At 36.9% G+C, this 20153-nt stretch overlaps 1 protein-coding gene across 3 annotated transcripts in view; it reads left to right on the top strand.

The window, feature by feature from the left end:
- BAZ2B (bromodomain adjacent to zinc finger domain 2B) overlaps positions 1-20153 on the top strand; it is a 306755-nt gene that overhangs the window by 214263 nt on the left and 72339 nt on the right. For 2 of the 3 annotated variants that reach the window (XM_054722921.1, XM_054722922.1), the window contains exons 26-33: positions 6026-6088; positions 7025-7169; positions 11341-11996; positions 12428-12701; positions 12873-13028; positions 13404-13564; positions 18633-18838; positions 19354-19489. In XM_054722921.1, the coding sequence (XP_054578896.1) occupies positions 6026-6088; positions 7025-7169; positions 11341-11996; positions 12428-12701; positions 12873-13028; positions 13404-13564; positions 18633-18838; positions 19354-19489 (1797 nt within the window). Of the gene's footprint in view, positions 1-6025; positions 6089-7024; positions 7170-11340; positions 11997-12427; positions 12702-12872; positions 13029-13403; positions 13565-18632; positions 18944-19353; positions 19490-20153 lie in introns of all 3 variants that reach the window. The other variant, XM_028141153.2, reaches the window with a different exon arrangement.

Genomic DNA, 20153 nt, shown 5'->3' with positions numbered 1-20153 from the left:
ATTTGGGTAGGGCAAGATTAGAGATGAGAAGATCAGTCAATAGACATTACAATAGTTTAGTTGAGTTGTGAGGGGTCTGAAACTAGGCCAGTGATGGTGAACCTATGACACGCGTGTCAGCACTGACACGCGTAGCCATTTCTGATGACATGCGGCCGCTGAGGCAGCCGCATGCCGAGGATGAAACATTTGCTGCTCCTGAGGATGAAACATTTGTGAAATAATGTTTTTTCCTCAAAGTGACACACTACCCAAGTTATGCTCAGTTTTTTTGGCGAAGTTTGACACACCAAGCTCAAAAGGTTGCCCATCACTGAACTAGGCCAATGGTAGTTGGGATGAAGGAGGAGAAAAGGACTCAATAAATATTTAGGAGGATGGATGAGTAGTATTTGAGGATGGACAGTGTAGGCTGAAGGAGAGGCAGGATTGATTCCCAACTATCTGGCATAGGAGACTGCATGCTATGATTGCCTGAGAAAGAGAGAGAAAGAGAGAGAGAGAGAGAGAGAGAGAGAGAGAGAGAGAGAGAGAGAGAGAGAGAGAGAGGGAGAGAGACATCAGGAGGAGCAGAATAAATCGATGATAGGGGATGAGGGGAAGGCAGGTCATTGAAGACAGGAAGTGATGGTAGGTTTGTTTTAGACATGTTGAATTTGATGTTCAGCATCAGTTAGATTTAAGAACCTGAAGGCTGAAGAATTCAGTATTGAAAATATAGATCTGGAAGTTATTAGCACATAGACAATAGGTTAAAATCATGAGGTGGATAAGTTTGCACAAGGGGATTGCTTTAGTGAATAGAGTAGTGGACTGAAGTTGGAACCCTAGGAACATCACTATTTAAGAAGAGCCCAAAAGGCTTGCTGTTGAAAATGGAACAGAGAGGTGGGAGATTTCTATAGGGAGTTGGGGGCCCCGAGTCCACTTCCAGAGTTAGTGATTCACAGAACTCAGCATCTAGTCATGCTCTGGCTATGAATTATTATAGCAACAGGAAATAAAGCAAAACCAGCAGAGAGAAAAGGCATGTGAGTCAAAGTTCAGAAGAAACCAGGCCTAAGCTGCCACAAGTCTTTTCCCAGTAAAATCACACAGCGATTTTCCCAGGCATGACTTGTGACACATGTGATGTGTTGTGTACTGGTGTCTCTCATTAGAGGCTCAGTGACCAGAGTTTTTTTGCTGGGGACTGGCCACAAAGGTACCCTCCCTCCATGTAGCATGTGCCAAAATTCCAGGCTCCCAGTAGAAAAGCAGAATAAATCACATTATTAACACAGATTAGGTCTAGTAAGCCGATTTTATCAGTTAGGGTCAGGGAACCCTTAAATCCAAGTTCCCAGACACCAGCTAAGTGCCAACCTTGTAAGCAGGCCTTTCAAAGGGTAGTAGTCAGGTCTGCAGTGTTAACTTTTTTCTATACTTGTAGTAATAACAAAAATCAAGAAAATTGAACATTTAAAAAATGAGGGTGCAATAAACAGACATTAAGGCATCAGGAGATGTAAATTTTTGCTGGATTTGGCAACATACTGGTAGAGGTCAGCACAATTTCATTAGAGGGATGAGAGCAGAAGCCAGGCTAGGATTGATTGAGAACAATAAATAGAAAATGAGAAAGCAAAGGCGACTATTTCAAGCATTGTGCCTCAGATGAAAGGGTAGTTCCTAGAGGGCGACAAAGACCAAGGATTTTTCAGATGTAGAAAGACTTGAGATGAATTTTGGTTGAGGGAAAGAGTCAATAAAATGAGAGGGGGGGCTGAAGATTAAAGATATGAAGAGAATAATTAATGGTATAAGGTCCCTAATGATATTGGAAGGTATCCTATATAATAAAAAGGTAATATGCAAATCGACCAAACTGCAGAACGTTGCTATGACCTGCACTGAGCAGGCAGGCAGGCAAGCTGTTAGGGCCAATCAGGCAGGCAGAGAGGTTAGGGGCAATCAGGCAGGCAGGCAGGCAGAGTGGTTAGGGGTGATCAGGCAGGCAGGCAGGCAGGCAGGCGAGCAGTTAGGAGCCAGCGGTCCTGGATTGTAAGAGGGATGTCCGACTGCTCTTTAGGCCTGATCCCAGGGATCAGCCTAAACAGCAGTCGGACATCCTCCGAGGGGTCCCGGATTGCAAGAGTGCGCAGGCTGGGCTGAGGGACTCCCCCTCACCCCCCCACGCATGAATTTCGTGCACCAAGCCTCTAGTTCAACCATGGTGAATGGGTTAGCTTTGAAGAGCAGGCTAAAGGGAAGAAGACAAGGCTATAGAGATAGGTGTCTGTGTGTCTGTGTGAGTTTTCAGGGAAGCTACCATAAGCCATGGAACTGGACATGTGTAAAGAGAGATAAAAGCTGAAGTTCATCTTTTACCCTAAAAGAATTCTAGGGCTACAGAATGATACTCAAAGAACTATACAGCCAACCATTCCTTCTATACTCAATGCCAGGAATATTCAGCTAAGGAATTTCAGAAACAACTCCTGTGCTTTCTTGCATCAACTCAGTACTGTTATAAATAACGAAGGCCTAGAGGGATAACTTTATTGATAGAATATTTGAAAATACCTAACCAAGACCAATGATAAATTGCTGAATCAAATTTTTTACTTAATCCTGATAATAATGTAGAGGTACTTATAAATAAGATCATGTTCTACTCACTTCTTTTAAGTAAAAATAGCATACATGTAAAATGTTTTCAAAAACTCCTCCAAAATGTTATATTTTAAACCAGAATAATAAAAATCACTTGAGTGAGCCTTACACAATCTGAAAAGTAGACTACATTGAGATTTCGTGCTGCAATTATTTCATAATGTACTTTTGAAACTACTTGATCATATAATTTTATGCTGTGGAAAATAATGTGAAGTGTATATAATTTGGGCATTAGAATTGTAATTACCCAAACAAAAGATGCCATTTATAACCAATCTGCTTCATTTGGCAGGTGGAGCTGTTTCCATAGCAGGCATTAAACATTTCTGATCAGTATTAATCAGTTTTTCACAGAATTGGCCTCCCTTTATAGCCCTTATTATTACAAATTGTTTTAAAGTGTTGACTCATAAATTGACAAACCTGTATTGAGATTCCAGTGTATTTTACTGGGTAATTATCCCACTAAATTAGAATTTATTTACAGAAATTATATGTTTCGCCTGGCTTCTTTTTTCCCCATGGAGAATTAACACACCACACATTATTTTCTTTAAGGGAGATAAATACTATTAAAATTGTTATTAATGATTTAAAAATTATTAATTTTTCTTAGACCAGACGTGTCACTTAATATAGTATTTTGTTTTTTTATGTGTTTAATTATAGTGTTCAACTCTAGGATTTCATTGATGACAATCTTAGCAAATGTATATATTGTTATTAATATGAGAAGACAGTTTAAAAACTAAAAAATAACAAATATTTTAGGATCTAAAAAGCCAAATTAGCTCAATTAAATTAATTGAGAGTTAATCTTTATAATGAAGAACTGGTAGCCCCTTATTAATTTCCTAATAAAATAAAATTTTAGCCCTAGCCAGTTTGACTTAGTGGATAGAGCTTCAGACCTTGGGCTGAAGGGTTCCGGGTTCAATTCTGGTCAAGGACACATACTTGGGTTGCAGGCTCCATCCCCAGTCCCAGCCAATCAATGTCTCTCTCTCACATCAATGTTTCTCTCTCTCTGTCTCTCCCCGTCCCTTTGACTCTAAAAATCAATGGAAAAATATCCTCATGTGAGGATTAACAAAACAAAACAAAAATAAACGTTTAACTGTTTAATAAACTTGATTGAAAAGATAGGCACATTATTCCTCCAAAAGTACGTTTGGCCACTTGATTAAAGTATGGGTAGAGTGTTGTTATACTTCTTAAAAAACTAATTGCAGGTAACCTTTCCATTGAGAGTCATGTGATCCCTTTCAATTAGAAGATACTGCCCTTGACTAAGTCATAGCCCTTTGTCTTAAAGATGAGTCCCTCTTCTCCTCACTCTTTATTCCTTCAGCACATGGACTCTTTCCCTTATACTTAGGTTGTGTTGAAACCTATGTGAGCTTTAAGCTCACAAGTGAGCAAGTAAGAGTTTATGCAGACAATTAAATTCTGACACATTGGGGCATATAATGTTTGGGAAATGGAGAACCACAGCTAGAATTGATTCTCTGTTCTTAGTTTGTTGTTGCTTTTCTCTCTGATCTTTCAAACTCCTTCATATCTCTTAAAATTGTAAGGACTATTCGCCAATCTTCATTTAATAAAACTTTAGTAGACATTTTGCTTCTTTTGCATCATAGGAAGATTCTTAGAAATGGCAGTTAGTTAATTTGGCTGATACCTCGCAACTTTGATGTATTATTTCACATTATTTAGATTCAGGATTCAAGGGTCATTGAGCTTATTGTCTTTTCAGATTTCTTTTAATTTCCAATAGATATTATGTTACCATTAGCACAAATAATATGCCTAAATGCCTTTGTAACTTGGTACCCTAAATCTGGATAACGAATGGATGTGATAGATAATGGGGATACTATTGAGGTTTTCCTTTCACTTCCTTTTATTGGGGAGCTAATCATACTGATCTAGAAATATCTGTTCATTTTAAGTTGGTGGCTGTGTAGCTTTTGTAAAATGCTTATAGAAATTGAACATCAAAAACAACTTCTTAGTTTTTTAAACCTAAGAAAGTTTCTGCATCTTCTCATAAAGTATAATTTTGCGGAAAAAAAATTTACACATTATGTGTCGGCAACTCTGCTTATTGATTTCAGATCTGTTCTTATTAATCCTCACAAAAATCCCATGTTGCAGATAATGTTATCACCAATGTACAGTTAAGGAAACGGTCTTAGAAGAGTCACATAATTTGCCTATATGAAATAATGCGGCTTAAACCCAAAGAAGCACATATACCTCTGTTCGTGCTTTTCCTCTAAAACATACAATTTGGTGGTAGTTTTCCTATATTCATATTCTAGAATGAAAAATTTAATCACATGTAAACTTTCCATTTATTAAATCAGTACTATATATGGTAGGGGTTATTTTTTCTTTTAAAAGTTCAATGTGTTGAAAATATAACTTAACCTTCTTTGTTCTAAAAATGACTCAGTTTATGGTATCAGTATTTTTGCAGTCTCCCAGATTTAAACCCTTAGCATCATAATTTACTCCTTCCTTCATCTCCCACACCCCTCTCTGCTTCATATCCATCAGTTGCCAGGACTTAAGAGTTCTAACTATGTAAAATCTCTTACATCTATTTTCTTTATTTCTTTTTCCTTAGTAAGGCCCACATCCTCTTTAGTCATTGCAGCAGTCTACTAACTAGATTTGCCAGTTCTAGTCCTTTCCCTGCTCTAGGCCATCTTACAGCTATTGCCATATTAAACTTTGAAAAGCTTAGTTCTGATATTCAACATCCCTCAAAGGATCAGATCATTGTTCATTGCCAAGCATTTGCAGCACTAGACTTTTCACTCCTAAACTCATCTTTGCCATATCTCCCACCTTACCTTTTCATGTTCCTTTCATGTCCAGATATGTCAAACTTTTTCTGGTATGACCTGTCCTCTTTTCTCTGATTAATTATTCTTAGTCATTCGTCAGTAGCTAATTAAATATAAATATATTTTTATATCTATATGATTCTAAAGTGATAAATATTTAATGATTTGCTTATGTAAAAGTATAAGTCTATCTACAAATAACTTCCACATAGCCTCTCTTGGTAAAGAATCCCAGAAAAAGTTGTCTCACCCTCACTTGAACTGATTCCTAATCTCTACCTCTCTAAGGTCTTTATAGCTTCCTAGTGTTGGGTGTTTTTTCCTTTCAGTGTAATGTTTTATGTCCCCTACCAGATTATTAGTTTATGGAAAGCAAGAACTGATTCCTATTCATTTCCATAGCACCTATCCTATTACTTTGCAATAGGAGGCTTTCATTAAATATTTGCTGATTGATTGAATAAGTAAATTTTAAGAACAGGTAAATGATACTTGTATTTTGTTATATATAGGATGAAGGTGACCAAGCAGCAAGTGTTGAAGAGCTAGAAAAACAGATTGAAAAACTGAGTAAAGTAAGTACTTTTAGATTACAGTTTTATCTTTTTTTGCAGTGTTTTTAAAAAAATTTTGCCTGGTATGAGATTAGTTTTCTGGCTGCTAGCAAGCTTTTTATAAGTAATTAAAATGAGGAGGTCTAGAAACATTCTCAGCTAAACCTTAAAAGTTTAATGCCAAGGTTAAAAGCATGCTTCTTAAGATGCTGCAGTAACCTTAATCAGGGTTTATATTCTTCATTTAAATACAGAATCTACAAATGCCTGGTTTTATTTCTTGGAATTAATTGCTTTTAAAATTCAGTCAAATTTTATGGTGATAGTTTCAGCATCTTATGCTTTATTTTATATTAATATATTTGAATTGAATTTATAAACTGTACATATTTTGTACTCGTATTAAAACTTGAATATCAGTAGCATCAGTGAAGTTTTAGATCAACTTCTTGTAAAAAATGAGTTTTTAAAAATATTATGAGATACCTGTATATCATTGTTAACTTCATCACAAATTTATCTCAAAATTTTGTCATATGTTGCCTAGCTTTACAGTATGAGAATAAAAATAGGCAAATACAGATATGGTTAGTTACATACATGAGTATTAGTTGTTATACACTGTAATCAACAGAATTCAGCCAGTTTGCTTTGGCTCTATAAAATACTTGATAACATTATCATCAAGTATAAGATATGCTACTTAAGATATATGATAAAATAAAATTTATCTTTTTAATCCGTGGCATCAAAGATATTCCAATTACCCTCAAAATAATGTTGATCTTTATAAATGTTACTGAAATTGAAGTCAGACTAGTAATATTTAGTTCTTCTGCTTTCTTTTCCCAATGGTGAAATTTATCTGCTCTAAGGCATAAGTATAAAGTTACTTATATATTAATTTTTGAAGCACTTAACACCCATAGCTTAATTATATGCATCATTTTTTAACAGCAACAGAGTCAGTACAGAAGGAAGCTCTTTGACGCTTCTCACTCTTTACGCTCGATGATGTTTGGTCAGGATCGTTACAGACGCCGGTACTGGATTCTTCCCCAGTGTGGGGGGATTTTTGTAGAAGGCATGGAGAGTGGTGAAGGTAGGAATGGTTAAATCTATTACAAAATAATAATATAAGAAATCAAAATAACGTAAGAAATCATTATGCCTTTGACATATTTTGTGCTTCCAGAATCCAATTTGTTTTGTGAATAAACGTTGTAAAACTTTGATTCATATTCCTTTTGAACTCATAATGCCCCATTTATTCACAAATATTTCTTCTCTGTCCATGATTTTTCTTATGCTGCTCTTTCTGACATCAAGCATAAACTATTCTTTTTCTTATTTAGTAGACAAAGGTCTTCACCTGTATTGTCTTTTATAGCTGCTGCCCATTTCTCTTCCTTCCCATTGTCAAATTTTCTTACTTGTAGTTTATTCTTTAACCTTTGCAGCAAGCATCCATCTGACAGTATCTCTGGAGGTAACTTGCTCAAATCTAATCATAATCCTCATTCATCTTGAGATCTTGTTCATGTTTGAAATTTGTGATTACCTCCTTTTCCATTAAACTTCTTCCTTAAGGTTTTAGAGAGAGAGGAAGGGAGAGGGAGAGAGAATCATCGATGTGAGAGAGAAACATCAATTGGTTGCCTCCCGTACATGCCCTCACTAATGAGGTATCATCTCACACTTGTCAGAATGGCTATCATCAGGACAATGGAATACCAAGTGTTGGGAGGATACGGAGAAAAGGGAACCCTTGCGCACTGTTGGTGAGAATGTAAATTGGTGCAGCAACTATGAGTTACCTCAAAAAATAAAAAATTGAACTGCCTTATGACCTAGAGGTTCCACTTCTGGGCATTTATCCCAATTAATCCAAAACACTAATTTGAAAAGATATTTGCGCCTTCATGTTCATTGTAGCATTATTTATAATAGACAAGTTTTTATCTATGGATGAGTGAGTAAAGGAATTGTTATACATATTGCACAATGGAATATTATTCAACCATAAAAATGAAACTTGCCATTTGCAACAATGTGTATGGACCTCGAGGGCATTATGCTAAATAAAATAAATTGGAGAAAGACAAATACCAAATGATCTGCCTTATATGTGGAATCTTTTTTAAAAAGCAAACTAACCACTCCCCAAATCAAAAAACAAACAAAGTCATAGGTAAGAGACTAGATTGATTGTTGCTGGGGAAGTGGCAGAGATGGGTAAACTGTTCTGGTTGTGTGTGTGTGTGTGTGTGTGTGTGTGTGTGTGTGTGTGTGTGTTTAGTTTAATTTAAATAAAACAATCTTATGCAGAACCCCAATATCTAACAAAAATAGCATTGTTCTTGTGGATGTATTTATAGAACTCCTAGCCTTTCCTGATATACCTCTATCCTATATACTTTCCAATCTAGGGGTGGCCCTACAGGCACCTTTAAGAAATGTTAGGACTTCGCAAATCAGAGAGTAAGGTCAGAGCCATCAAAGGTGTAAGCACAAAGTGCCTAAAGGGCTCAAAACAGGGGAATGCCATACAGCCTACTTAGTATTTTATCATAATGTTTGGCATACATGGTACTCTCTGCCGCTAGACTGTGAGCTCCTGAGGGCAGAGGCTAACTTAGGCAGGGGAGCTACATGAAAAGAATCTGGAAGCAAAGTAGACACTGGAATAGAGTAAAAAGGGATGGAGAAATGAGTTGTGAGACCATTCCAGTAGCCTACGTAAAAGGAGGGAGGCCCTGAACTCAGGCACAAACAAGGAGAGTGGGAAGACAGATATCCTGAAGGTAGAATTGCTGTAAGAAATTATTGAACATGACGTAAGAAAAATGGCATCAGAGCAGGTTTGATGAATTAATCCTCAGTGGGAAAATTGTGATGTTTTAAACTGACTCAGAGGAATCAAGAGGAACAGTTTGTTTGGAATGAAATTAAAGTTTTGTTCTATGGGGGAAGTAGAATAACACTTAGAGGTAAAACAAAAGGTTTTAGTGTAGAAATCTAATTTAAAACGGCAAAACTGTGAGTCACTTGAGGGTGGAGAGCCTTGGTAAAGCTCAAGAGCCAATAAAGCAATGTCCAGGTGAGTGGCATTACCTTAGCTGTAATAAGAATCATTCGAAACGCTAACAGTGGGACAAAGTCAAACCTCAGTTATACCCCAGACCCGTGGTCGGCAAACTGCGGCTCGCGAGCCACACGAGGCTCTTTGGCCCCTTGAGTGTGGCTCTTCCACAAAATACCACGGCCTGGGCGAGTCTGTTTTGAAGAAGTGGCATTAGAAGAAGTTTAAGTTAAAAAATTTGGCTCTCAAAAGAAATTTCAATCATTGTACTATTGATATTTGGCTGTGTTGACTAATGAGTTTGCCGACCACTGCCCCAGACCAATGAAAAATTCTTCAATTTCGCTAAAAGCCACATCATTGTCAGTCACCTGGGCATGTAAACTCGAAGTTATCTAGGACATCAACTTCTTCTTCACAATGTCTGTAGTCAGTCTCTTTGCAACACTACTGAAATCAAGTTCTTTATCAATGTACCTGGATTGTTACAGCTGTCCTTGACTTCTTTCTATATAGTTCCCTCTTTCTATTATGTCTCTATTCTAAAACCTTGAATGACTCCCTCTCGCCTGTAAGATGATGTAATAAATCTGTATGTAACCTGGTATACAAGGCCCACTTACAGCGAGAGTGTACATCAAACATTTAGAACTATTTGGAGAAAAGAGAGAATCAAAATTGCTCCTCTTGTAGGTGTAGCTAGCAAGTGTCATCTGGAGAGCAGGAGAATATGGACATTTGTGTCCATGCATTCATCTGTAATATGAACAACAGGAACCTCCTAACCACCTGTTGTAATCATGACAGGTACCAAAGAAGGAGATGAATATTGAGGGGCCCAGCATACCAAGTATTCTTCATTTTTCCTCTTTAACTCCAGGATGCCAAGGAATTTTATACTAAAGTGAAATGGTGTTGTTCAGTACACTTACCTGAATGTATTCTTGTTTAGGAAATGCAATCTCTTTCTCCTCCAAGTATGCAACACTGTTGCACTTCTAAATTGCAGAATGTAAATAGTAGTGCCCAATAAATGCACTAGTGTAAAATGACAGTCTCATATGCAAATAAGATTTCTGGAAGGATATATAGATGTGATTGGTGAACCATGGCTACCTATAATGACTAGAAAGAGGGACTAAGGGAGTAGAGCAGAATGGGTTTAATTTATACCTCTCTTTACCAAATATTTTACCTTGAATGTATGTTACTTTTCAAACAATAAAGTGGTGAATTTGTATTTTTAACAGAATTTGCATAAATTACTTTTAAAACATTGATGAAAAATGTGAACCAGAAGTTGACAATGGAGAAATACCAATAAAAACTATAAAAAGATATTCAGCCTTACCAACGATCAGAAAAAAACACAGTTTAGATTTTCACCTCTCAGATACTGACAAAAACAGAAAATAAGTGTAGCGTTCAGTTTCATTGAAGCTGTAGGGAAACATGCCCTTGTGTATGTACTTCTGGTATGAATGGGTGTTGATCTCGACACTGAGCAGGTGGACAGTGTATTGCAAAAACTCTGAAGAGTACAGCTCTTAGGAATCAGTAAGGTGTTTTTTAAAATACATTTATCCTAAATAAGTAAAGCAGGAAAAAAAAATACAAGTCCAAAGATACAGATACAAGATCATTTATCACTCAAAGCATTACTTATATTAATGAATAACTGGGACCAACTAAGAGGCATCAATAGAAGATTTATTATTTAAATTGTGATATATTCTATTGATCACTCTGTAGCCATTAACATTTATAGTATAGTTATATATTTATTGACACATCAGGATCTTTACAGAGTAAAGCATGTATATTAAAGTGTCATGCATATAATAGGAGTGCCTTTTTAAAATGTATAGGTTTAAGTATGTATGTGTGTGCATAGAGAAATGCTGGAAGGATATATACAAAAAAGTTAATAGTATTTTTTGCTATGCATTAGAGCTTTTAATATTTTTTGTATTTTAGTTTTTTTGTAATAATTAATTATACAATTACATTTATGTTCCAATGTTCAAAAAATCTGGTCTATAAAAAAGGAAAAATTAAAAGAGTATTAAGTATCTAGAAAAGTTTGTTAAATATTTATGTACTAGTAACTTGATAAACTGTACTAAAATATAATTATAGTATTATTTGATCTGGAATAATTGATATTCGTAATACTTTTCAATTATTGTAGGACTAGAAGAAATTGCAAAAGAAAGAGAAAAACTGAAAAAGGCAGAGAGTATTCAGATCAAAGAAGAAATATTTGAGACTTCTGAGGATACATTAAATTGTTCAAATCCAGATCATTGTGAGCAAAAGGAAGACCCTAAAGAGAAAGACACCATAAACCTATTTCTTCAGAAACCTGGCTCTTTTTCAAAATTAAGCAAACTTTTAGAAGTAGCCAAGATGCCTTCTGAGTCAGATGTAACGACCCCCAAACCAAATAGTAGTGCCAGTGGGTGCACAGTGTCTTACCAGAACAGCGGGAAACACCCAGGAGGCAGCATTCAGTCAGCAGCTACACCGAGCAGCATGGAAAAGGCAGACTCCAATAATCTGTTCAGTGCTGGTTCAGGCGGCCCAGGGAAGTTCTACAGCCCTCTCCCCAACGACCAGCTGTTAAAAACACTGACGGAAAAGAACAGACAGTGGTTTAGCCTTTTGCCCAGAACCCCTTGTGATGACACTTCGCTTACCCACGCCGATATGCCAGCTGCTTCTGCAGCGACTCCTCAGTCTCAGCCACCGTCTAAGTCACCTTCACCTGCCCCAGCTCCTCTCCTTGGATCATCCTCTGCCCAGAATCCTGTTGGCCTAAATCCATTTGCTTTATCACCTCTTCAGGTTAGTATTGCTAAGTGTAACTCATTTTCATGTTGCTTTATTTGATCTTTGACCCCATGGAGATTTTCCCGTAAGGGAAATCAGTTGAATATTTATATCCCTGCTACAGTTTAAAAACTGAAGAGAGTCAGAATTGGTATCACCAAGCTTCATCAGAACTACTGATTTCTAGTCTAAGTCTAAGACAAAGGCTTCTTAATTACTTTATAATTATTACCATTATATTCTATCTTAAAGGAAAATACTTTGCAGAGCAAATAACATGGATTTTAACGTTGTTATTATATTTAGTTTTTCTGTAATTGTGATAAGTGAAAGAATATTTTTCAGAATTCTTAAAAAATTTCAGATTCCTAACATTTTTTTCAAACTTCTGAGATTGTTCTACTTTTAAATTGTCTTGGTTTGGTTTTGTTTGTTTTTTTTTGCAGACGAAAAGTGGAGTATCTGTGATGGGACTTCAATTTTGTGGGTGGTCCACTGGCATGCTTACTTCCAATATTCCATTTACATCACCTTTACCTAGTCTGGGATCGGGGTTGGCATTATCTGAAGGAAATGGTAATTCCTTCTTGACTCCCAACGTTGCTTCAAGTAAAAGTGAATCTCCAGTACCACAGAATGAGAAAGCCTCTTCAACTCAACCTGCAGCTGTTGAAGTAGCAAAACCAGTAGATTTTCCTAGTCCAAAACCTATTCCAGAAGGTAGGTACATTGAGTTGGTAGGTACGTTGACTTTATCTCATAGATTTCTATGTTATAGCTGAATCTTTCTTTGATGATTTTATATATAGTTATAAATCTCTTTATTTGCATTGTGCCATTACTTCATATTCAAAATATTTGTAAAAGATCTGCATATTTATTTTGACTTAGAAATGCAGTTTGGTTGGTGGAGAATTATTGACCCAGAAGACCTAAAAGCTTTGCTCAAAGTGCTCCATCTCAGAGGAATAAGGGAAAAGGCATTACAAAAACAAATTCAGAAACACCTGGATTATATTACTCAAGCCTGCATCAAGAATAAGGATGGTATGTTCCTAAAAGAGATTTCTGCGATGTCTTGCTTGCTTAGTTTTGAGAATTGATACTTTTATCTTAAGCCATATTTTTGTATGTTTTGATTTTTAATTTATTACTAAATGGCATTTTTTCTATCTTGTTCAACAAAGAGTATATGTATTAAGTTGGTATTACTATCTTATAGTTTTTTACAACTTGCAGACATTGTTTTGTTTCTTAAAAAAAGAATATTCCCGCCTTTAAGAGTAAGCTGCATGCATATGCACAGGTAGCATTTGTGTATTAAGTAACATGTACATGTTGTCTCTGGAATTTTATTCACATTCTGGAAGAAAGCATTGAGGCATAAAGTGGATTTTAAAATAAATTTCTTTTCAAATGTAGTTGCTATTATTGAATTAAATGAAAATGAAGAAAACCAGGTAACTCGAGATATTGTGGAGAACTGGTCAGTAGAAGAGCAAGCAATGGAAATGGATTTGAGTATTCTTCAGCAGGTAGAAGATCTAGAAAGGAGAGTTGCATCAGCAAGTTTGCAAGTGAAGGTAAAATTGACTTGGAATAAAATCTCTTTAGGATAACGGAAGGTAACTAATATTTATTATATGCTTGATATGTGCCAGTTACTGTGCTAAATGTTTTCACTTTATCTCATTTAATTCTCAAAACAATCCTGAATAAATTTTCCCCATCCTACAGGTAAGGAACAAGGTGTAGTAAGTGGCTAAATGTGGATTCAGACTAAGTCTTAACTCCAAAGCCCATGTTCTTTTTTCTTTTTAAAAAAAACATTTTTATTTTTATTGATTTTAGAGAGGAAGGGAGAGGGGGAGAGGAAGGGAGAGAGAAACATCAATGATAAGAGAGATCATTGATCGGCTGCCTCCTGCACGCCCCCTACTGCGGGTGGAGCCTGCAACCCAGGCATGTGCCCTTGACTGGAATCGAACGCGGGACCCTTCAGTCCGCATGCTGATGCTCTATCCACTGAGCCAAACAAGCTAGGGCAAGCCCATGTTCTTCTTACTAAATCTTGCTGCCTCCTTTATAGTATTAAAAAATACCACTTCCAGTATGCAGTTGTTTACCACAAACAGAATACCACAGTTTTTCCCATGAAGAGTATAATACTCGATCAAACTCCTATTATACTGTTGCATCTGGAACCAGGAACCCCTTTGTTTACAAGCCATGTTATATGTCACACTTTCATTCTACGTAATTTAAAACTGGAATATATAGCTATATCCAAATGTAGGTTATATTATGATACACACACACCCTACATATATATATATGTCAAGTTTTAATTAATTTATTTACCTAAAGAGCATTACCAGGTCACAAAGCAATGCTTAGGCTTGTTTTTGAATGGACTTTATCTTTGTGCAAGAATTTTTAGCTTTGGAAAGAGAAGCGTAGAGGTCTTTCTTCTCAATTGATAATGTGGGGATGTCTCTAACAATAAATGGATTAATGATGAATAAGGGTGAAACAGACACCTGGAAAGGTTTAGAAAATGTAGTCACCATGTAATTTGATTTGGTGTATTTTCAAATGAGAGATATATGTCATAATACTTATTCTATCGAATGATTAAAATTTTGCTTCCTAATTAATGCTGCCAGTTGGAAACTTTTGAGCATCTCAAAAAAAAATGTCATTTTCCAGAGCAATAAAATATCCTTTTTTTGACACAAACATAATTACTAACTTTGGGAAGCAAAAATCTATCATTTGCTGAAACTATTTTGCTAGCAAACTATATGTATCCTCCTCCTGGTACTATAATCCAGTATAAAAATGCCTCATTTATCTGGCATTTTCCACAGATGAACTCTTCTACACAAGTTAATTTTCTGGAGAAATAAAAATTATTCTACTTAGTGCCATAATTTTTAACATGTTTGTTGGATGGCTTATGTTATGCATTACACTGACTTCTTAAATTGAGAATAATGAGTTTGATTTAAATTATGGTGGTGACACAGGACCATCAGTATAAAGAGCAATTAATAGATAATGATTCCCTCAGGAAATGCAAAGAGGTTTTGCCCCTAAATTAAATGATCCTAGTGTGCTTTGCTTTTTCAACTACTTCATCTACTTTCTGTAGTCTGTCTTTGTCCTCTCTTATGGTTAGTTGCTGCTATGTGCTAGTTTTAATTTTATTGGTTCTCTCAAACCTATTTTCCTGCAACATCCCCCCACCTAGTTTTCCCAATTCAAATTGGCTATTGGTTGGGGAAGTATATCACCAAGCTCTTTTGGCCTGGAACAGTTTTCTGGAAACATCCTCAGTTTTGGTGCATTGACCTTGTCAAGTTACTGGCTGCTTAAATGTTTTGGGACTGTGTGCTCAGTGGCTAAGATAAGTGGAATTTGTTTTTTTAAGTGGGGTGTTTTAACATCCTGTTAATAAGGCATTGCTGAATTATTCTAAGAAATTAATTATATTAGTCTTGAGTCTGAAAACACAAGTGATGAAAATAACCATAAAACATTATTTTAACACCTGTAAAGATGTAATCCGTTTTTCTTTTTTAAAAGGAAAACAGAGTTATATGTTTAGCCTGGGAACTAGCTATTGTGAAGACACATTAAGCAGGTGGAACTTTCATTTTTATTTTTAGTAAAGAAAATAGAAATTATTTTTCCAATAATATGGACATTTTTTATATTATAGGAAAATCTGCAAGTCTCTAATCCTAATTCTATTGCTGAGTACATAAAAAGCCTAATGACTCTTCCAGCTCCTCAAAAAAGAAATCCTGTGTCTCTTTTTAAGTTTCTCTTTTACAAGCTAATTAATTCTTTCAACCATGAGTCCTGTGAAATGGTTTCTGGGCCCATGGTTCTCTTCTGAATAAACGCCAGTGTCAATACCCTTCTTAAAATATCATGCCCATAATTGTACATAGAGATGTCTGAATGTGTTCACGAGACTTACTTTCCTTAATCCAGTGCTATACTTCTCTTAATGCTACTTGGATTCTCTACCTTTTCAGCATCCACATCATACATACCATTGCTTCACTGAGTATATGCTTAAAAAAAAATCTCTGAGCCTCTTTCAGAGTGCTTTTAAGTGAGTTCTATCACATGCAGTATTTCTGTGATTAATTGCTTAAACTGCAGAGCTTAAAATTTATATAGTGCCAGTGCACGGATTTGTGCACATTGAAAAGAAATTAATTAGAAGATGGCCGGCGGGGCCAGGACTGGGCCAGACGGGCCAGACATGCCCTGGAGCCAACCTCCCATGGTCCCTCCCCAGCCAGCGGCACTGGGGCTCAAAGGCCATCTGCGGAGTGAGCGGGGTCCCTCCAGCAGGTGGGGTCCCTCGGCCTGGCCTGTGCGGATCCGGCAGTCTGACATCCCCCAAGGGGTTTTGAAGCGCGAGAGGGCACTCTGCAAAGTTGCTGTCGCGGCAGCTCCTGCGTTGAGCGTCTGCCCCGTGGCGGTCACTGTGCATCATACCTACTGGCCAGTTAGCCAGTCAGCTGGTTGGTCAGTCACTTAGCCTTTTATCTATAATAAGAAAAGGGTAATATGCTAATTGGACTGGACATCCTTCCAGACATCATTCTGGACAAAGCTGGGGCCGGAGCAAAGCCCAGGTCCCGGGTGCCTGCTGGTGGCCAGAGGGAAGCCGCTGGGTCCTGAGTGCCTGCCGGGGGCTGGAGGGAAGCAGCCCGGGTTCCGGGTGCCGGAGGGAAGCCGGTGCCGGCAGTCAGGGGAAGGAAGGCCTACTCTTGCACGAATTTTCATGCATCGGGCCTCTAGTATATATAGATTGTTCTATTTTTGTTAATTTTATTTAGGTACCATTTTCAGCATATGAAACTTTTAACCTTAGTCCTTTCATAAAGAATATTAACTTTCTTCGAAACTTTAAGTCACCTGAACATTTAATAGCCATCAACCGAGTTATTCATAAGTGTATTGGCCAAATATAGAGCCTTTGGATAGAGGCAGTTATGTTATGCATTACATTGCCTTCTTTACACCTTTTCTGAGCTGACGAGCTTTATCTATCACCAGTTTTTGGATATAGTGTCTTTTACCATCTAGACTTCTCTTACTCTAATATAGTCTTCCTTTTTTTTGTCTTATCAGTTGCCTTGTAGAAATCAAGATATACTGTATTTATAGGATTCCTTCCCTTGATTTAGTTATTTCATATTTCTCTCAAAAAATGGGAATGAGGTTCATGTGACATGACTTGTACCTAATGCATTTATGTGTACTATTCAGAATTCCATCCTTATTTTCTAAATGTTCTACTGGGTTAAAGAGGAAGAATTGATCCCAATATAAAGATAAAATAATTATCTCTTAAATTTTTTAATAAAAAAGATAATGTTCATTCTGATTTTCCTTTAATATGCACTTAGTACATACCTATTCCACATCAGACAGTAGACACCACAGAATTTAAAAAATATATATGGTTTCTGCCTTCAGAAAGCTTGCCATATAATAGGACATGTATACATCTCTGCAGAATCTGGTAACTGATTGCAGCGAAGTACAGAATCTCACATGAATTTAGAAAAAGAATACACAGTTTCTGGTGGAGAAATGGAGGAGATCAGGCAGATTTCATGTAGGAGCCGAGGTGGAACTTGAGAAGATGAGTAATCCTCTGACAGTCAGAGAATACGAATTCCAGGGTGGGAAGAGAACAGCATGCGCACAGCACCAGGATCAGCAAGCTCAGGACATGTCTGGAGTCACAAGACATCTGCCCGCAGGGCAGGATGCATGAATGGGAACATGAGACAGGAAGGTAGATCGATGAACTGAATGTCACAGCAAAAGTTTGGATTTTGTTAAACAGGGAATCCTTGAGGCTAGAGGATCAATATAAACAAGCTGAGTTATAATAACAATTTATTATATAAATGCCTACTATTTGCCTTCACTGAGTTTTAGATAAAATGAGTAAAAACAGAACGTTCCCTGCCTGCATGGAATTCAGAGGTAGGAAAATGCTAAATAAGCACAGTAGTATTAAATTGGACTGCCACCAGGCTGTGGAGTATTACATGGTCCTATGAAGAGCCTGTATGGGGAGATTTACCCGCTAAGGGAGCTCAAGGAAGGATTCCCTGAGGATGCAAACACTAACATGGGCGTTGCAGGGAGAGTGGGTTAACTAGGTGAGGAGGAACAGGGAAAGCTGTACAGACAAACATAACAGCTATGCAAAGCTCCTGCAGCCAGAGGGAAAACGGTGAGTACAAGGACCTGCATCAGTGCGTGGTGCAGGAATGCAAGTGGAAAGGAAGAGCCAAGTTCAGAGACTGCTGAGGGGTTGTGTTTCCCAGTTTGTGGTCCTGTGAAACTAATAAGCATCTAGTCTCCAGAATACTTGACTGGTTTTCATTATACCTTTCGTATTATCTAAAGTTTTTTATTTTTCTTATAACTGCTTGTTTTAATGTTCTGTTCTTGTTTCTACCCACCACCATTAGGAAAGACAAGGTAAAAACTTAATAAAGATCCTTGAGATCTGCTGGTGTTTGCTGCTGAATTTTAAGTAAAGGTAATTCACCCACTGGGCATTTTAAAAGAAAACCATAATAACGTTATTCTCTCGATATATAGGGTTGGATGTGTCCAGAGCCTGCATCAGAAAGGGAGGACTTGGTATATTTTGAACATAAGTCATTCTCTAAATTGTGCAAGGAGCATGATGGAGAATTTACTGGCGAAGAAGAAAGCAGTGCACATGCACTAGAACGGAAGAGTGACAACCCCCTAGATATAGCTGTAACCAGGCTGGCTGATTTGGAGCGGAACATTGAAAGAAGGTATCTGAAGAGCCCCTTAAGTACCACCATTCAGATCAAAGTGGATAATGTGGGCACAGTTACTGTCCCTGCTCCTGCACCATCCATTAGTGGTGATGGTGACGGGTAGGTTATTGAGATTAACTTGAAAAATTATTGTGCTTCTTTGCTAATTGGAGCCTATTTTCTATTGCCTGTTATCTATGTATCTTCTTGTATGTCTGTGATCCATATGGATCATGCTATTTGATCCATATGGATCATGCTATTTGCATGGTGCTTTGTAAAAACTTTTTTTTTTTGTTATGTGCATTGATAATCCTGCAAAGTAATCTTACATTTTACCTGGTTGTGACTAAGCTTTGAGGCACGTAGCCACAGTCTGTGCACTACATCAGATTTAGTTGCTTAAACCTTATACTTATTGGCTGTTCCATGTTTTTGTCATTGCTTGGCTTTCAGTGTGATGATTGTTGCACATTCAGTAACCATAAATGTGGACATGACCTACTTAATTTTTCTATATTTCAATGCAGAATTGAAGAGGATATTGCTCCAGGGCTCAGGGTATGGAGAAGGGCACTGTCAGACGCTCGCAGTGCTGCACAGGTAGCTCTGTGCGTTCAGCAGTTACAGAAATCAATAGCATGGGAAAAATCAATTATGAAAGTTGTAAGTGTTTTCATTTAAGAAATACTATAACTAATTTACTTTGTCCTATTTTTTCCAATCTTCAGATCTTCCTTAATTGTACATTACTTATTTTCAAAATAATGTATGCTGTACTTGAGAGTTTGCTCATTCTTATTCTGCATAGTTTGACTCTTTCTTCCTTATTTTGAGCTTTCTGAAGGAACCTACCAAATGTATTCTTTTTTGATTATCCCTCTGCTGAATATTGTTTATAACTCTTGCTGAAGTTGTCTTCTATATTCTGTCAATGTAATAGTTGTTAATCTAAATATTTGAAGATCCTTCCACTCTTGTAAACATTCCAGTTGGTAACTACATTCATTGCATTCCTAAAATGTCTTTATATTTCTATCAATTTTCATTTTTTAATCCTAAGAAATACTTAGAGAAGTAAATATAAGCAGAGAACTCTTCCTTCGTGCACTGATATGTATTTGGCCTCTGGTATAGATGACTTGAAGAATAGATCTTTTTTAAAAAATACCTATATTTTTATTGATTTCAGAGAGGAAGAGAGGGATAGAGAGATAGTGGCCTGTTTTGTACCAGGCACCAAATGCTATGTGTTCAAAATAAAAGCTATATTTCATATATTTTCCAGAAAGATATCATTTTAAATCATGTACATGTCCCTTTTGCCTCT

Source organism: Eptesicus fuscus, chromosome 11, assembly GCF_027574615.1.
Source record: "Eptesicus fuscus isolate TK198812 chromosome 11, DD_ASM_mEF_20220401, whole genome shotgun sequence".
NCBI classification, from domain to species: Eukaryota; Metazoa; Chordata; class Mammalia; order Chiroptera; family Vespertilionidae; genus Eptesicus; species Eptesicus fuscus.
This window is presented reverse-complemented; position numbering and strand designations above follow the sequence as displayed.